Here is an 18,675-nt window from a genome sequence, read left to right on the forward strand (position 1 = left end):
TTGCCGGGGCCGGGAAACTGCGATACCCGTTAGCATTAGCCTCACCTGTGAGTTTATCAGCGAAAACCCGAAAGGCGGAGCAGTACGTCATGTATGTCCCTTACCGGCTAACGTATTTCAAGATGGAGCATGAATATGGAGCATCTACCCAAGTTCATGGGAATGCAAATGCAAAATTTCAAGCCAAAAGGAATACTTTGAATCGACGGTGGAGGTAAATATTCATGAAAAAGGACAAGTTTGTGCACGGGCCACACAGATGTTGATAATGAACAACTAAACATGTTACACACTGGACCTTTAATTAAAAAACAAAACTTTTTTACAGCAGAAACACCTAAATCCTTCAGAGCTCAAAGACAACATTGATTCAGGATTTGTTAAACAGTGGTAGAAAATAAACGCTTTCTGCAAAAGAATCTTTTTTTTTTTTTTTTTAAACTCGACATCTTAAAACCAGGAAATATATAAACGGAGAATTTACAGTTTGCCATCTGTCTCATTCTGTCCTGCTGCCTTCGTCCACTGAGCAGCACAAACCTAATCAATCTGATTGGCTTGCTGGGCTGTTCACCTGCACAACAAAACCAACAGAACATGATGCAACTCCACGGTTTATTTTACTGAAAGAACATCTGTAGTTTGTTGCAAAAATAGATTGAAAATGGTAGTTCGAACTTTTATCGTTGTGCAGAAATTACAATTCGGTCAGATGGAATCGAAAAATCCTGCATGTTGTTGAGATGCAAAAACACAAAAAATTCGGTTTATTTACACACTTTGTTTTGAACATTAATGGATAAACAAAAACAGTCTGACATTTATTAAAACCTCCTTGTTCTCCATCTTCTCCAGAGTCAGATGGTCCAGGACAGGATTAGCCTAGCTTAGCACAAAGACTGGAAACACAGGGGAAACTGCTAGCCTAGCTTCAACCTCTCGTATGTTGTTTACTGATCGGGCGTAGAAACAGAAATGTAGGAAGGAGACGTTGTGGTTTTGTTGGAGCTGCTGATGAGAAACAAGAGGATTTCCTTAAATGCCGGACTGCTCCTTTAAAGTATGGGTTCATTTGAATGAAGGCAGTGACCTCAGGGCTGCTCACTGATTGGCCGATGCCTCAGAGAGGTTTGGGCAGGCTGGACACCTCCTCCACACACTCGTCATAGGCGTCCTGGTAGTCCTGATGAGGTTTGATCAGGATCACACAAGTCGGTCTCTTGGAGCCCGCGGACGAACCCAGATCCTAAAACCACAAACCTAAATTAAAAAATGACGCTCCACCTTCTTTGAGTCAGAACTTAGTCAAAAAACATCATACACACATCAAACAAACATGTCTATCTCGAATGAACGTTGATAAATTGGCTCAAAAATCAGAAAAAAGGCTCATAACTTAGTCTTATAAGTCCATTATAGATTTATAACTGCAGAACTAGCCTTAAAAACTTATTTTATTATGTTTTTGTCATTATCTAAGGAATCCAGTGATAGTTGTCTGTACAACCGTCACTGCAAGGAGATAATCCAGCATACTTTTAATGCAGACAGTTTGACTAAATGTAAACAAATGTAGAACATTATTAAATACTATCTATCTATCTATCTATCTTTTCTGGTGGAGCCCCTAGCAGCACAGAAATCACGGCTGCACTATTCTTTATTTATCAATACATGTCATTTTTCATTCCGTGCTACGTTTGATAGCTGCAGTAAACGAACGTGTTATGCTGCTGCTGATTTGTGTGTGTGCTTCTTTACAGAGCGATGGAGTGATGGGCGTTTTGTGTCATGGCGGCAGCAGACTCACCCCTTTAGAGGGGATGTAGGCGTACGGCAGGTTTCTGTCCTCACACATGACAGGCAGGTGACAGTAGACGTCGATGGGCAGCGTGTCGCCGGCCAACACCACAATGCTGCATAGAGACATCAATAAATACACAAAACATCGCTGACAACTAGTTATTGATGTGTTGGATCATGGGATTAGTTTGTTTACATTAGCAGTAAAACGGGCAGACGGTCTAACACTACGGTGGACGACAGGGGAAAAGGCACTGCAACTTAATGAAACACACGCAAATAGACAAAAAAAAAATGAGCAAATTAAGAAAACATCTTCATTAATTTGACAACACATGCGCAGCATTTAGCAAACGCGCTGCAAATACACAAATGATGCAAAAAGAAAAGCGCACAAACTCCCAAAACCCCGTGGGGTCGAAAATCCAGCGGTTCCACTTAGCTCTCCCTCTACAGGCCTGGAGAACTTCCTGTGTGATCTGGATGCAGCTCTTCTTTGTTGCATTTATTTTCAGGGATTGTGTGCTTTTCTTTTTGCATTGTTTGTGTATTTGGTTGTGTTGTGTGTATTTGCAGCGCGTTTATGTATTTGGTTGTGTTGTGTGTATTTGCAGCGCGTTTGTGTATTTGGTTGTGTTGTGTGTATTTGCAGCGCGTTTATGTATTTTGTTGTGTTGTGTGTATTTGCAGCGCATTTATGTATTTGGTTGTGTTGTGTGTATTTGCGGCGCGTTTGTGTATTTGGTTGTGTTGTGTGTATTTGCAGCGCGTTTGCTAAATGCTGCGCATGTGTTGCATTTATGAAGTATTTTTCTTTTTTATTTGCTTGTGTTTTGTCTATTTGTGTGCGTTTCATTAAGTTGCAGTGCGTTTGCCCCTGTTGGCCACAGTATAAAACAGCCGATTCCCCAATTTTGGAACTGGACTGTGTATATGGACTCACCCTTTCTCTCCTTTGTTGATAAACTTCTGAACTTCTTTCACTCCTCTGCGGATGTTCTTTACTTTGGCAGCTGGAATGACAGAAAAGAAGACCATGAAGATACTGTCCCAGACATCGGGAATTCAGAAACAGATTTCAGCGTGAGCAGAAAAATCACACAACTTCTTGTTTCTAAAGCTTTAACAATGAATGAAAAAACGTGTTCCATGATTATATTTTTTTTCCATTTCGCTGTGCACGAGGCAGGAACCTCCGCCACCATTCCAACATTTACTGAAAACATGAAATGCTTCCCCTAAGAAAACAGTTCAGCAAACTGGATTTAATCTTAACAGCAATCACACATTTGATACAGTTTATTTATCCGCAGCACGAGGCAGGAAGCGAAACCATGGATGCATTAATAACGTTCCATTCAAACGTTTCCTGAAACCTGACAACATGAGACAGAAGATCTTGCCTCCACTAAGAAAATGGCCAATACAAATCCTCGCTGTGGACATTTTAAGGACCTGTTATGTAACGAATTCATCTGAATAATACACACACTCGTACAAGATATAGTTTTCTCGTCCTACTACGACTGTAAAGCCTTCTGACACACAAGAGTTTAAAATCTTTACATTTTTAGTGGAGTTTGTCATTATCTGCATAAAAACATCAAATACAAGATCAAATTAGCAGATATCACAGCTGGTTATCGGTTCAGAGATTATCACAGCTGTTTATTGTTTTTTTTTTACCCTTTTTGACGCATTTGTAGAGTTTCTTGCTGAGTTTTTTGGAGGCCAGCGGCTGGGCGATGGGGTTCACGTTAGCGATCAGCTCATGGTAAGACTTCTCGTTCCCGTCGGCGGCTGCGACCTCTTCTCCGTCCGCAGAAACCTTCTCCTTCTTCGTCTTCGTCATTTCTGATCGAACGAAAAAGAACTAAATCGGTAGTCGTTCAGTTGTTTTTGATCCGATTTCTTTTATTCGGACGCTGCACACACCACACTGTAAAAGGAAACCACACGTGTTTGCGTTTCTTCTTCTAGTTTTTCCTGAACAGAGAACACTTCATCGCGCCATGAATGTTATGCACCGCCCCAAGCGGACCGGAGGGTAACAATAACCTGACCTTTCAAAATCCAAAATACAGGACCGGGCTGGTCCGGGCATTACTGCAGTGTGTCCCTGAGATAAGATTGTATCGTAAAATAAAAACTGTTCACAGAGCCACAGTTTGCTTTTTTTGATATAGGCTATAAAAATCCTCTATATCTATATCTATTATTTTCTCATCAGTGTCCGGTGTTTCTTCTCTTTCTTTCTTAAAAAGTGCTCTCAGTAAATAAGGTGATTTTAGTATTTTACTGAGTGGCCTATAAAGATTAATCCTTAAAGGGAGACTCTACAGGTGAATAGGGCAAACGTGTTAATATTAATATAATAATAATATATATCACCATGGAACTTGCCCAGTGGATTACTTACATTAAGACAATCATTTTTGTATTACAAGGTTTCTGAAATTGTATGTTTAAACATGCAAAACATTAGGCATTATCTAATGCTAACTTTTGGAGACTTTAAGGAAAAATCTACAGACGTAAATAGACAAAGTGTAGTAAAACATATGTTGTTTTTTTCATTAGTCTGGAAGAGGACATGTTTTTGAAGCAAAATAGCCCAAAATCTCAAAATTGACCAGTGCATGAAAAAAAAAAATGTTTTGCCTGTCCTTAATTAGTGCAGAGTACAATGTGTTGGGGAAAAAACTACAAAACATACACAATGCATCAAACTAAATGAATGAAAAAGTATAAAAACAACCATGTTTGATAAATATTAAAGAAAAATACAAGAATGTGCAAAGCAGACAATTAATACAAGTAAAGTGTCAAGGAACGTTTGGTAAACATGTAAACAATACAGGTTTGAGTCACAGTGATGATGTCACAGCAATAATGTTACAGCGATGATGTCATCAGCGGTGGATGATGTCACCCAGCGTGGTGGGGAGTTGCCTGTCCTTCATCTCTCGGGCCATCTGACACCAGACGCAGGGCACACAGAAGGTGGAGCACAAACAGTCACTGCACAAACTGCCCTGAACACACAAGAGACAAGTACTCACAACTACTGCAGTAAAAGTACTACAATACAATACTACAATGCTGTACAAAGACTCCATTACACCTAAAAGTCCTGCGTTCACACTTCTACTCAAATTAAAGTACAACAGCATGTATCAAATGTAAATCAGAAGTATTCACAGCTTAGTGTAGTAAAAATACAGAAGTATTCTCAGCTTCATGTAGTAAAAGTACAGAAGTATTCTCCATTTTATGTAGTAAAAGTACAGAAGTATTCTCAGCTTCATGTTTTTTTCGGTTTCTAGTAAAAGTCTCAGTCAGTGTTTCCCAACCTACGGGCCGGGCCCCTTCAAAGGGTCACCAGACAAACCTGAAGGGTCGTGACCGGATGGACGGGAGAAAAAAAGAAGAAGAAACTAAGTTCTGCACTGCGATAGTTAAAGAGTTGTGTCCTTACTTTGATGCCGTAGTGTTGACGTACGGAGACTCTCATGGACATGGTGATTGGACGGATGCACCCAAAGACATCCAGCAGGGGAAGACAGAGACACTGACCGAACTGTTTAGTGGTTTTACAGGCGAAACAGGGACAGCACCAGAAGGCAAAGCAGCCTTCAACACAGGAGGAAACGCGCGCACACACACACACACACACACACACACACACACACACACACACACACACACACACACACACACACACACACACACACACACACACACACACACACACACACACTCAATAACACAACGTACCAAGCTTGTCTCTTTGCTAATGTCAAGACAGAAAAAATATATAGTGATCTCATCTGTTTTTGAATTCAAAGATCAAGTAGCCACCTTTCAAGTTTATAATAATTTTCTTTCCTTTTTATAAATGACGACACTTGAAGATTTGAAATCACATTTCACTAAAATAACACAATAAACTTCAAATTATGCAACATGCTGATAATGACAAAATTAGTAAATAATGTCAGTTAGCTTAGCATTAGATATTTCCCTCTCATTATAAACTGTATGAAAACTACTAACTCTGAATCACAGACATCTGTCCATGTATACAGACAGAAATAATACCACGCTTACTAAAGATTTACCTTTTGAGCCTCAAAAACTGTCAGTTGGTTAGACTGTGTCTAAAACGGTTTTGGAAGTGATGCTAGCTAGTGATTCTAAAGGGACTTCCTTTTAGTTCATTGCTCTTGATTGCACAGTGCCATCAATGGGACGGCGCTACAGATGTTTCCAAGCAATAGATTTACCTGTTAACTAAAGTCTTTACTAGCTGAGACATTTCTTAAGTTTTACATTAACTACAACAAGTAGTTTGAACTGAGGAAGGGCTTTATGAAGAGCTGCTGCAGATACTGTATATCCTTGACTTAAAGAAGAATTTACGATGCAAGGAAACATCGTAAAGATGCACATCGTAAAGATGAACAATCAATTTTTATTCGTCACATGAAATCTTGCGAGGTACAATTCCAGTGAAATATTATCCCAACAGCTCCTTAAACGTGTGCATAAATCATCATAAAGCAGAATGTGGCCGTCAGATAGGCACACATGGAGATGGACGCAGAGATGGTCTAGCTAGCTTGAGCTCATCTTCTCCACCTTTTCCTCTATGTTTACTCTGATGTTTACATTTGAAAACTTGACTGGCCAGCTGGCTAGCTAGCCCAGGCTAGCAGTCGGTGGGAGACTGGCAAGTCGATTTCCCAATCCTGATGAGGGACTCATAAAGCACAACTAAAGCATGACTAATATGTATTTATATAATAATTTAGTCATATTCTCTCTGAGTGAAATAACAATTAGTGTTACTGTACAATCTGTCATGTCGTCGCAGCAGTCACAGACCCCAGAAGCCCATTCAGCTGCATCAGAGGAAACACTCAGAGCCTGAGGCTGCCTCTGCACCGGCCGACTCATCTTAAACCTGTAAAACACAGTCAACCAGCTCACATCTTCGTCACAACTAGCTATATACAGGTAGATATGTATCAGCATTATTACTCAGATCCTTTACTTAGGCAAATGTGAGGGTGTTAGATACATACAAAGTGATTAAAACCAAAGAAAACAGGGTCTTACCTGTGAGTGTGTGTTTGTGTGTATGTCTGAGTGAGACGAGGATGACGAGGTTTCGGACGAACCTGCCTAGGCTGTCTGACTGGATTTTATTTCTCTTTAGGTACTCGCTCGTCATCTCCAAACTATGGAGTAAATTCTAATGTCAGACTCACGTAATGTTCTACTCTGTGATTACTTATGTACTCAGTCATCTGTAGGAAGCAGTGTATAAAGTCTGTGTGCAGTTAAAAGACTCAGTCACTAGATGGAGGCAAACAGACAGCAGTGAACTCTGGATTCAGCAGCTGCTTTAAATTTAAGCTTAATTTAATTCTCATGATTTGAAATGACTCATCACATGAAGACATAAGTTCCACAGGAGAACAGACATCTGCATAATCACCATCAGACTTAGATTATTCAAAAAGGTACATCAGATTTTTATTAAATTAAATACACAAAGGACTGTTACATTATTTCTGTAAAGGCTGGAGGAGTTGTAAAGTTGTAACAAAATGAAACAGAGCAGTAAAATGGAAGGAAAAGAGTTTATTTGAAGGATTATCTATGAACACAAAACAACAGGAGTCTCTGGGATCTATCGATTCTACCTTACAGAGTTATGTAATCTGTTTTCTTTCTCCCTCAATTTGTTAAAAGTCACAAAATACTGCAGTTCCCATGAGCCTCAGAGGCCATCCATCCAGCTTCTGTAACATCGGAGTTCTCCAGTAATATTCTCTGGGACTCGTAGTTGGTTTTTCTGCTAAAGTTGGACACAGTCTGTTTTTTCTTGGAGATTTTTGTCAATGAAGCAGAACATTTTCAGTTCAGTGTCTGACTGTTTGTTCTCATGATTCAACCAGGACAGTTCCCCCTGGTCTGGGGGACAGCAGGAGCCTTGAATGCCTCCTAAATTGAGGTGATATGTACATGTGTTTTGTCCAGAACTTGTCGACTTTCTGTCCCCCGGGTCAGCAGGTCATTGGGTGGAGCTTCAGGGCTCAGGGGCAGTACTCGTACTCACCTCCATCACCGCCTCCATCTATCTGGTAGATGTTTTCCACCGCTGAACCTCGACTGTGGAGGTGCAGAGTGGACGAAGTCGAGTTGAACAGGACCGAACTGTTGAACTGCTGCTGCTGCTGCTGCTGCTGCTGCTGCTGCTGAGGCCTGAAAGACAGAATTAATATATTTTCATTCATCTTTTTTTATTCATTAGTTTCTTTAATAACACAATTTCCCTGCAATTTCATAATGATTTTCTAGAATGGTTCCTGGAAGGCTACTCTATAATGTGGCACTTATTGTAGCCTGGGAACATTAGGAGAATATGTACACATAGTTAGTACAAACTTATAAGCCCTTGTGGATTTCCTTTCTTCATAGAGCTTTTCATTTAAACTAAGGTTAATATAAATGTACATTTCTACATATTTCGCTGACCTGATGGTGTTTCCTTACACAGTGATTATTACTAAATGACATCGTCCTTTCCAGGAACCTTCTATGAAGTTGCTTATACATATCATACATTTTTGAATTTTATCCTTTTATCTCTGTTATAAAGTTTTCATTTGACATTTTTCTGGGTTTGTTGTGTGTTTCTTAAATGATGTTAGAACTTCATTGTGGTTTAGGTTAACCTATTTTAATTATTATTTTTTCTGGGCCATTTTAGGCCTTTAATTCCACAGGACAGATGAAGACATGAAAGGGGAGAGAGAAGGGGAATGACATGCAGCAAAGGGCCGCAGGTCAGAGTCGAATCCGCGGCTGCTGCGTCGTGGAGTAAACCTCTATACAGTACAGGCCAAAAGTTTGGACACACCTTCTCATTCAATGTGTTTTTTATTTATTTTCATGACTATTTACATTGTAGATTCTCACTGACGGCATCAAAACTATGAATGAACACATATGGAATTATGTACTTGTCTTATATGTCTTATATTTTAGATTCTTCAAAGTAGCCACCCTTTGCTTTTTTTATTAATAAGGGAAAAAAATTCCATTAATTAACCCTGACAAAGCACACCTGTGAAGTGAAAACCATTTCAGTTGACTACCTCATGAAGCTCATTGAGAGAACACCAAGGGTTTATGGGCGCTATCAAAAAAAGCAAAGGGTGGCTACTTTGAGGAATCTAAAATATAAGACATGTTTTCAGTTATTTCACACTTTCTTGTTAAGTACATAATTCTATATGTGTTCATTCATAGTTTTGATGCCTTCAGTGAGAATCTACAATGTAAATAGTCATGAAAATAAAGGAAATGCATTGAATGAGAAGGTGTGTCCAAACTTTTGGCCTGTACTGTATATGTGCGCCTGCTCTACCAACTGAGCTAACCCAGCCACAAGGCTGACCCAGTTATTTAAGATTAATTTCAACCTTTGGTCGCGTGCTCTTCACATTTTGACGTTTATGCTGTGACATTTATCAGATCATGTTCAGCGAGCTCTGTGAATGTCACATCAGTCAAAAAGGAAACCACAGAGGTTTCTTCTTTCCTTTAATCTTGGTTTCAAAGGCCAGGATTCTAGTAAAAGAAAACCTGCTGCAGACTAGAGATCGTCTAGACTTAACATATCAAACTTTTCAGGAACATTCAGGTTTTAATCGTGTATTAAAACACTGGAGGGGTTTAGGCTGAGGTCAGATTTAGGTCCCATTCTTGAGTGAAATAAGAACATGGATATGGTTTGTACAGGATGTAAAAAGCATAAGTCCAGGACAGGCAAAGCAATTTTGTAGCTTGTTTACAACACAGTGAGGTTTAGGAATCACATTTTATTATCACATTTCTGTCTGACACAAGAAAACGTTAAGTCTAAATTCAGGACGCTCTGCAGGATGACAGTAAGAGTACAGATGTTTCTGTTCTGACTCTGCATGGTTCTCTTTCTGTTGGGCAATAATCTAACGCGATGGTGGTTTTGGGTGGTTTCTTATATCGCTGAGTTTCGGTTTGAACACACCACAGCATCACAGAGCCGTGTGGACGTGATGCCGGGATGAAGATGATGATAATTAGTGATGATGCAGAGATGTTTGTGGGGTAAGATATCACAAGAGATGCCCCTGTGGTCAAACTGCCAAATTATGAAGGCTCGGCTGAGTCATGATTTGTCATCAGAGAGCTGCAGTTTGTTCCGACAGTTGTTTTTTAACTGCAAACTGCTAAATTTTAATGATGGTTTCTAAGCTGCTTCAAAAGCTGCCAGACATGAATTTATTCGGAAAAAGTCAGTCACCAAAACAAGAAAAAGAAGAAGTTTCCCAATCTGAATCACTCACATACAAAACTTACATTTTGTTGAGTCGCCTCTTTCTGCTTGCTGCAGAGACAAAAAAACAAACATCAGAAATAACATTAATGAGGAGATCAGTTCACTTGACTTCTCAGTAAATACAAATGTACTGGAATAACTAAGATCAAATTACATTTCATCTCTGATTCCAGACACCAAGACTTCACACTTTGAATGTTCTGTTTTAGTAAAAGATTTAAAGGATCATGATTGATGTAAATCTAGGATATTAAGAGACTGGCATTAGAATGCTAATTATAACTTAACATCTCATAATAACAAGATCCGTTTCTCAGAATTATGAGAAAAACTTTTTGAAGAATTAAGAGATCTTTTGAGCATTTTTATATCTTTACTGAGTTGACAGTAAAAAGAGGAAATTTCTTCTAGAAAAATAACTTCTGGGTTCTCACAAGTCGCTATATCTCGCAATGTTAACAAAAGTGCCCCTGTGATTTTTTCCTTGGCCAATGCTGCACCCTTCCACCAAGTTTCATGAAAATCAGGCCAGTAGTTAGACAAACAAACAGACAAACCGAGCTGAAAACACAGCCTCCGGTAATAACGGTGGGACAGTGAAGAGTCTGTAGTTAGTTCGGTCAAATGGATCAGAATCTGTAGGCAACAGCCAGGACATGATTTTGGTATCGGAAGCATTCTAGTTTCAGTTTGTAGTCCGAGTAGTATTGACCAATCACGTTTGAGCGGGCTTTGGTTGCATGCTGGTAAACAGTCCCTATAGAGAGTGAAAGAGGTGGAACGCATTGGCCGAAATGCATCTCTGAACACACCAGCTATCGTTTGACGACAACTTTGGTTTTTATAAGCTTTTGTATTTATTTATCATTATTCATATGCAGATATCTGATTAGCCAAAATGTTGTCTTGACCAAAAACACTTCATCAAACTGGTCTGTACATTGACCAGGGCACAGAAGAGGCTTGGCCCGGATATCCGCTGGCTACACCGGAACCCTCGAAGTATCAGCTGTTGTTAAAGGACAAATCCGGCGCAAAATGAACCTAGGGGTTAATAACACATTTGTACCGAGTCGACCGTTCTCTGGGACATGTTTTCATGCTAATCGAATGTAACCAGTTGTATTGCAAACCGCTAATTAGCTTGTAACGCTAGTAGTCGGGGCACGGCTAAAGTCAAAAGAAATCGCTATTTCTATACCACTAACAAGGCTCAAAATAGCACCACACGTCCACGGTTGCATAATGAGGGTCCCTACATGTAAACCGAAGCATTGAGAACTTTGTAAGTGTACAGACAGTTTATTAAAAAGATAGTTTATAAAGACAATACCCTTCACGTAAACAGGCGGGCACCTTTACCCTTGCCCCGACGACTAGCATTAAAAGCTAATTAGCGGTTTGCGATAAAACTGGTCACATTCAATTAGCATGAAAACATATCCCAGAGAACGGTCGACTCAGTACACACGTGTTATTAACCCCTAGGTTCGTTCTGCACCAGATTTGTCCCTTAAATCATCGTCAAACCAGTGGTTGATAGGTTCTGATGGTACTTTTTACTTGAACTCTTCCATCGTAGCCGACTGACCACTGGTTCCTCTCTGGATTGAAGCAACATGTTTGGTCAGCCTGACACACACAGTGGATGTTATTTCTTCCCTCTTTGTTGTTGTGAGTGGGAGGATGATCATAACCACACTGACTTTTGTACTTACCGATAATGACGAATGCTACGCCTGCTGTAACCAAGGTTACCAACCCAAACAGAACACACAGCAGAACCACGTTCACACCGCTGCTCTCCTGTAAAACACACACAAACACTTTACATCAAAAACAATCTTAAAGGGAAAATATAACAACAGTAAGACATTACTGTCTGGAAAACATCTTCCTGTTTTTCTTACAAAGGTTGATACAAGGTGTTTTTTCCCTCCTTCCTTTTGTTAGCTATAAACGTTACAAGTCCAAGCTATCTGTCCCTTCACCATATTCAATATTTGGAATGAGCCATTGAGCTGTTAAGAAAGTAAAAGCTAGTTAACATAAATGTGAAATTTTGCAAAGTGTGAAAGAGTGTTTTTCCCTATTCATTTATTTTTCACAACAAACTTGAGACTCTCAGAGAATGTCATAATGTTTATATTTTGACAACCAGTTTTAAATTATTTAAACATTGTTTCTGAGAAATCACGTTGTGTCTGTCAGTTTGGCGGGTCGCACGGGTCGTAATGCCTGCTGCTGCCATGGAGTAGAGTCAAGTCATATTAGTCCCTTTCCGACCGGAGGGATTTTTGCAGTTCCTAGAACATAACGTTCCTATAACCCTGTTTTTCTCGTGTTCCAACTGGTCCAATTTGGGGATTATTAAGTTCCTCTGACTGCAGTTCCTGTAACTCTTTCAGCTCCTACTTCAGGGCAGGGTCTTTTTGCCTTTTCCCTTATGAGGTTCCCGGCAAGGTACAACAGGAACATTCCGATGGCCTCCTCCATGCTGGTTTGTTGTTGTATCTGGCGCTACACTAAAGTCTAGTGATGACGCTATAAAGACCGTTGCCATGCTTGCGTCACTCCCTTACCCCTCCTACCAGTTCCTATGGCCACTTGGCCAGTGCAAATGCAAATGGCAAAACCGGTTTTGGGGGAGAGTAGTTAGAACTGTTTAGAAGTGGACTGTTCCTATAACTACGTTCCTGTAACTACTTGGTCGGAAAGAGGCTTTAGACTGAATCACCTTGACGTTGCACCAACAACAACAATCACTTCCGGGGAAGACAACAAAGTTCATTTGAATGGCGGAGTTATTCGTAATCTGCAAAAGTTGTTGAATTCTGTTGTAATTTTCAGCCGTAACTGTAACGTTTAAAGGCATGTAGTTATCTGCCGTTTCTGCTCTGCTTACTTTGTTCACTTCTTTGATAAACCAAATCAACCAAAAAACTAGCAGTCGAGTCATTTTCTTTAGTTTGTGGCCGAACATGTAAATTAGGTCTCCAACCTAACATGAGCGATCCAGATGTTAAAAGTAACTTGATTTCAACTGCAGATTGTGTTTTCTGTTTTCACCTTTAGCCGTTAGTCTGAATTTCTTCTGAAATTAAGGACATTCAAATTTTCACACGGGAAGTCTCTCTCACTCCCTGTCTCACCTCGGCCTTGATGCTGCTGGGGGAGGAAGTTAGGAGAAGCTCTGTTGAGCTCATCTGACCTGCAGGATGAGGAAATGAAAGTAGATGTTTTTAGTGCAGTCAGCAGCATGATGTCATGATGAAGGTTTAGAAATAGATATAACTGGAGTTTGTTTAAGAAGTTCTCATCTGGAGGCTGATTTTCAAGGTCAATGTGAACAGATTGATCTCCACTGACAACACTTTGACTGTGAATGAATCCTCCTGCTCGACCATCGTTCACTCTCTTTGGGTCTGTGCTGTACCTGCTGTATAACTGGCTGTTGTCTGCTCTGTAGACGTCTCGTTTAATGTTGTTGATGTGGTCGTCTGTGGAGCTGAAACGGAAACCAGTGTGACATTAACATGTGCAACACCAATAAAGATCACTGTGTGACATCAGTTATCCCAATATGCTAACGACAGCTGTAGGGTCGTTAGCATATTGTGATAACTGATGTCACACAGAGGAAATTGGAGAAGTTGATTTAATGCATTTTTGGATTCCTGGAGCTTCTCTCTGGTCCTGTCCAGCTATGACTGTTTATATTCTGATGGAAAACCAGTTAGCTGCAACCTTCAATACTAACTACTATCTTTTCTGATACTTTCAGAGTTTTCCTAGTTTTTTTTAAACTAATGCAGTGCATGTTGAAAACGTGCCTGATCATCCAAACAAACTTCACACTTGACATTGTGCTTTGTTGGGTTCTCAGCAATACACCTGCCATGACATAACAGCGCCATTTTGCTAACAGCTCACTATTTGGGACCAGGCTATTTCTGGGAACAAAACCATTTATTGTGCAAGTTACATCACTGATGCTTAAAATAGTTTGCTACAGTGTAACATCTCTGGTCTCTCTTTCTTCATCTGTTCTTGAATGGACTGTAGTGAGTTGAACCCAGCATGCCATTTGCACTTACACATGTGTACATGACGCACTACTAATAAACATGTCCAGTAGATCTCAAGAGCTCGCACTCCACACTGCACTTCCTTGGGTCCTCAGCAATACAGCCGCTAAGTGTGAAGGCGATCGAATGAACGGTTGTCGAGAAAATTGAAGGACAGATGACAGAGACACAGAGACTCCTTCCATTTTAGTTAGAAAGTTGTTGTTTTTTAAATGAATGAATGGCCTACTTTAGTCATACCGATATGAAACAGAGAAAATATTAATATTATTATTATTAATATTAAAAGAGCTACATAAAAACTGTAGAATAATGTATCCAAAGAACAGAGGTTTCTTTCTTATCACTCCAGTTAGAGTGATCTTAATCTTGTTGGCATTAATGCCATAATCAGAATAAAACTTTATTTGTTCTGTGATCAGCTGATTGTAAAATTAAAGTGGAAAGACAAAGACAAACATGAATAAATTGGCATCACCTCTCCTCCCACCCAACAGTTCACGGCTGCGACATTGTTTGTATATGCCCTCCTGCACAAACGTTAGGATATTTTAAATCATTTCTCACCTCTCTCAACACTCAAAATGAACTGATGTTTGTCATCATTGAACCATCCGGGTATTTCCACTCTGCACCCATATAGTCCAGCATCCGTCTCTGAGACGTTCAGTATCGTCAGAGAAACATCTCCATCACCCAGTCGTCCCAGTAACTTATACCTGCTGGAAACTCTGGTTTCTTCTATCACTTTATGTCCGTCTGTGGAGATGAGCTGGTCGTTGCAGCCTGAGTTTGGTATTTGTCCTCGACCCCAACAAACTGACAGTGCTTTGTAGCGTTTGATGTCATATTTACAGGACAGAGTGACGTCTTCACCTGTTCGACCAACAACTGTGCTGCCGTCACATTCACTGACTGTGGAGACAAAAACGGGCACTGTAGATTTACGGTCACACTTTGTGTTGAAGCTGAAAATCTAAATTCGGCTTGTTTATTGGAAATATCTCAACCTGTTCTTATCGGCTTTTATCTGTTTTAATTGTTATACACTCTAAGTTACATTTCTGCTTTCTGTTTTTGCTGAGCTAAGAGTCAAATTTCCCATGTGAGACAATAAAGACTGAACTGATCTGACAGATATAAAAGTACAACCCACAACATGTTGGGTTTGTGCCCTTTATCAGATACATTAGCTGGTATCCTATGGTGTTGAGCTGCCGCAGCTTTGGTTTGTTTATTGAAAAGGAAACTATGTCACAGCTGAATCTGACACTCTTATTGACTTTGACAAATGACTTTCCCAAATACATTAAGTCATTATAACTGATATTAATAATGAGTCTCTGTCAAAAGAAACAGTACGAAAATGGCAAGAACAAAATTGTTTGGAGGACAAAAAAGAAACATTATTCTCAGTAATAAATAAACAAAAGAGTTTAGATAATAAATATATGACAAATGCACACGGTCACAGAATGCACATAAAGACAAAACACACCTACAGACTGAAGTTAAAGATGTATAGTCGTGTTGAAAACCTCGACAGAAGGAGTTTTAACTTTTTTGTTTACTTGTTTGATCACTTTCAAATGAAGTCAGCGATAATGTCGAGTGAATATAAGTTACCTGTGAGGAGAGCGAGGAGCAGAACGAGCTTCATCATGAACACACTGACAAACTGTCATCACACTCACACATTTAAACACACATCTGCTGAAACTCTGTGAGTCACCACAGCTGCACAGCGTTACTGCACACTGTAAAAAATCTTCCACTGTCACTTTAAAAAGAAGAAAAAACACAATTGTTTGAGAAATGATGCAAAGGAAACCAAAAAAGAAAGACTTTTCTAAAAACTTTAATAGAAAAGTTTAAATACATTTTTAAACCAGGTAATATGTATGTATATCAGGTACTAATATGTGAGACTTTTGTCACTTTCCCAGGAGGAATCTCAACTACCTTAGCAACCATCTAGCAACAGTGTAGCGGTGGCCTGTGGCAACAGCAAACAGCAAAATGACTTCTGTGTAGTCAGTAAGCAAACGTTAATATTCTTGTGAGACTTAAAGCTTCTTTTTTTGTTCTGAATTACTACCAATTACAGTATTAACGGCGTGCCTGGTTAGCTCACCTGGTAGACGGCGGCCCCATTTATAGGCCTAGAGGTTTACTCCGCAGCGGCCGTGGGTTCGACTCCGATCTGCGGCCCTTTGCTGCATGTCATTCCACTCTCTCTTCAGCTGTCTCATAAAAAAATATAAAGGCCAAAAATAACCTAATGAATTATTATACTAAATCCAAATTATTAAGAGCTGAAATATTAAGTTAGCCTTAGGCTATAGCCTAGGCCTATTAAAAATATAGGCTAAATGAGAGGATCGTTATTGTTACAAGTTAACTCTAAATTATAATGTTATATTAAGGCTATGACTAACTGAGCCTAAATTATGATTTAAATGTACAATATGTAATTTGCATGCCGTTTCACACCATTCCGAGGAAACATGTCGTTCAACCCATGGATGTATTACGTAAGAGAACCAGGAAACCGTAGCAAAGCGGTGCACACCGTTTTGAGACTGAACGTGCCCCAGGTGAACTGAATTTTGAAACTGAAACGGCGCAGAATCAAATGTTACGCAATGTTGGGCATATGATATTAATAACTAGGCTAACCCTAAGCCCAAGATCAAGCAAGCAAGACCTATAAAGTCATGAATATTTTGTTCTATGATTTTGAATGTTTAGCCTATAGTAGGCCTACAGGCTACAGCCTTTTTTCATTAGTAGCCTAGTTTTCTTTTCCTTTTAATATTTTCTTTTCCTCTTAATATTTTCCTGGCAGGAATGAACTATTTTGTAATGACAGAATACGTAGCCTGCCACATTTTAGGAATAAATGAGGGAACTGTCTGAGTGGACAGTCATCAACGCCTTCTCCAGACTGATTACTTCAGATCTGTGTGTCTCGGTAAAGAGCAGATGATCTTTAGATCGCGGTCGGCGCCTGACTTCCTGTTGGCAGCGGGTCGGCTGCTTCCTTTTTCTGAACATCGGACCAACTTTCACTTCATCAAAGCTGAAAGATGACAGCTGAGCTCCACACTGCAAAAAATATCTGCAGCTTGGACTTCTAATATATATATATATATATATATATATATAATATATATATATATATATATATATATATATATATATATATATATACACATTCACAACAATTATTACATGTGTAGGCCTATAACATATTTCAAACATTAAATAAAAGTAAATTATTTTAAGTTAGTCTTTAATACAGTCTACAGCGCCCCCTACAGGGCGCAGTCTTTATTACATATATAATCTGAAAGTGTTGGACAGAATTGATGAGTTTGCTAATCTTCATTAGACAATAAATAATGATACGTACAATGTTAAAGTACATTACCATGTCTATGTATGATTAGGGATGGGCATCGTTTGGATATTAACGATTGTGATTCCCATTCCGATTCTTCTTTTCGATTCCGGTTCTTATCGATTCTCGATTCCGATTCTTTGAGTGGTGGAGTTGAAACGGGTCACATGCTTATTTCACAAATAAGAGGAAAGTTTTATTTTGATTCAAAGGTGGGTTGCAGTTTGACGGGGCTTTTTCAATGTAAAATAAAGCCACACTAGATCACCGCTCACTGTGCTCCACGGCTGCAACTCAACAAGTGCCTGGCCGCTACGGAAACCAAAACTTGCGCATGTTAAATTTGGAACCCATGATCAGATTTGAAACCAAATCCTCCAAACGATTCCAAACGATTCCAATAAAGAAACGATTCCGATGGAATCATAATTTTTGAAACGATTCCAAGTAGGAATCGATTCTTGATGCCCAACCCTATGTATGGTGTTTGTTTTTTTACATGCCTCTTCTGCTAAACAACTGTTCCTTTTTGTTTCAGTGTGTCTGAGGTAGCTGAGTGCCTCCTCGAGCTGGTGACAGATGAGAGGAAGAATGGAGAGGCCTTCATGGTGAAATTCAACGTAAAGAAATACACGACATTTCCTGTATTAAAGTGATGGTTCGGAGTAATTTCACCCTAGGGTCCTTTGCACCATGACCTCGAGCTAAACACCCTCCCAGAAGCTTTTTTCACCTGGGTCGAACATTGGGAGAGTTAGCGTAGAGTAGCGTTGTCAGCTGAATAGCTTAACGCGGGGCTAATGGATCCAGTGATGTATCTCGTAAATGACCCCACTAATAATGCCCGAAATGATACCAAACTTCTACACTAGTACAAATAGGTTATTTACTCATAAAACGATGGATTGGAAAGTTTGTAAGTACACCAGAAGTTTATGTTAACACTTGCCTGCTGGCTTCTGCTCTCTGCTGTTGTTGTTGTTGCT

At 39.6% G+C, this 18,675-nt stretch overlaps 3 protein-coding genes across 3 annotated transcripts; all 3 read right to left on the reverse strand.

Moving 5' to 3' along the window:
* Positions 1-285: 285 nt before the first annotated feature.
* nhp2 (NHP2 ribonucleoprotein homolog (yeast)) lies at positions 286-3,797 on the reverse strand. Its single transcript, XM_039777443.1, has 4 exons — positions 3,490-3,797; positions 2,747-2,816; positions 1,811-1,916; positions 286-1,246 (listed from the first exon to the last, which is right to left on the reverse strand). Exons 1-4 carry the CDS (start codon positions 3,653-3,655, stop codon positions 1,121-1,123), a joined length of 468 nt encoding a protein of 155 aa, XP_039633377.1. The 5' UTR covers positions 3,656-3,797; the 3' UTR covers positions 286-1,120.
* Positions 3,798-4,468: 671 nt separating this feature from the next.
* LOC120543984 (cornifelin homolog B-like) lies at positions 4,469-7,003 on the reverse strand. Its single transcript, XM_039777445.1, has 4 exons — positions 6,925-7,003; positions 6,660-6,769; positions 5,282-5,436; positions 4,469-4,838 (listed from the first exon to the last, which is right to left on the reverse strand). The coding sequence occupies exons 2-4, from the start codon at positions 6,760-6,762 to the stop codon at positions 4,716-4,718; spliced, it is 381 nt and encodes a 126-aa protein (XP_039633379.1). The 5' UTR covers positions 6,763-6,769; positions 6,925-7,003; the 3' UTR covers positions 4,469-4,715.
* Positions 7,004-7,437: 434 nt separating this feature from the next.
* Positions 7,438-16,016, reverse strand: LOC120543985 (T-cell immunoglobulin and mucin domain-containing protein 4-like). The gene is made up of 7 exons (XM_039777446.1): positions 15,913-16,016; positions 14,854-15,201; positions 13,635-13,706; positions 13,351-13,409; positions 11,917-12,004; positions 10,219-10,246; positions 7,438-8,076 (listed from the first exon to the last, which is right to left on the reverse strand). Exons 1-7 carry the CDS (start codon positions 15,947-15,949, stop codon positions 7,908-7,910), a joined length of 801 nt encoding a protein of 266 aa, XP_039633380.1. The 5' UTR covers positions 15,950-16,016; the 3' UTR covers positions 7,438-7,907.
* Positions 16,017-18,675: the final 2,659 nt, after the last annotated feature.

The sequence above is a fragment of the Perca fluviatilis genome, chromosome 16 (genome assembly GCF_010015445.1).
Source record: "Perca fluviatilis chromosome 16, GENO_Pfluv_1.0, whole genome shotgun sequence".
In the NCBI taxonomy this organism is placed as follows: domain Eukaryota; kingdom Metazoa; phylum Chordata; class Actinopteri; order Perciformes; family Percidae; genus Perca; species Perca fluviatilis.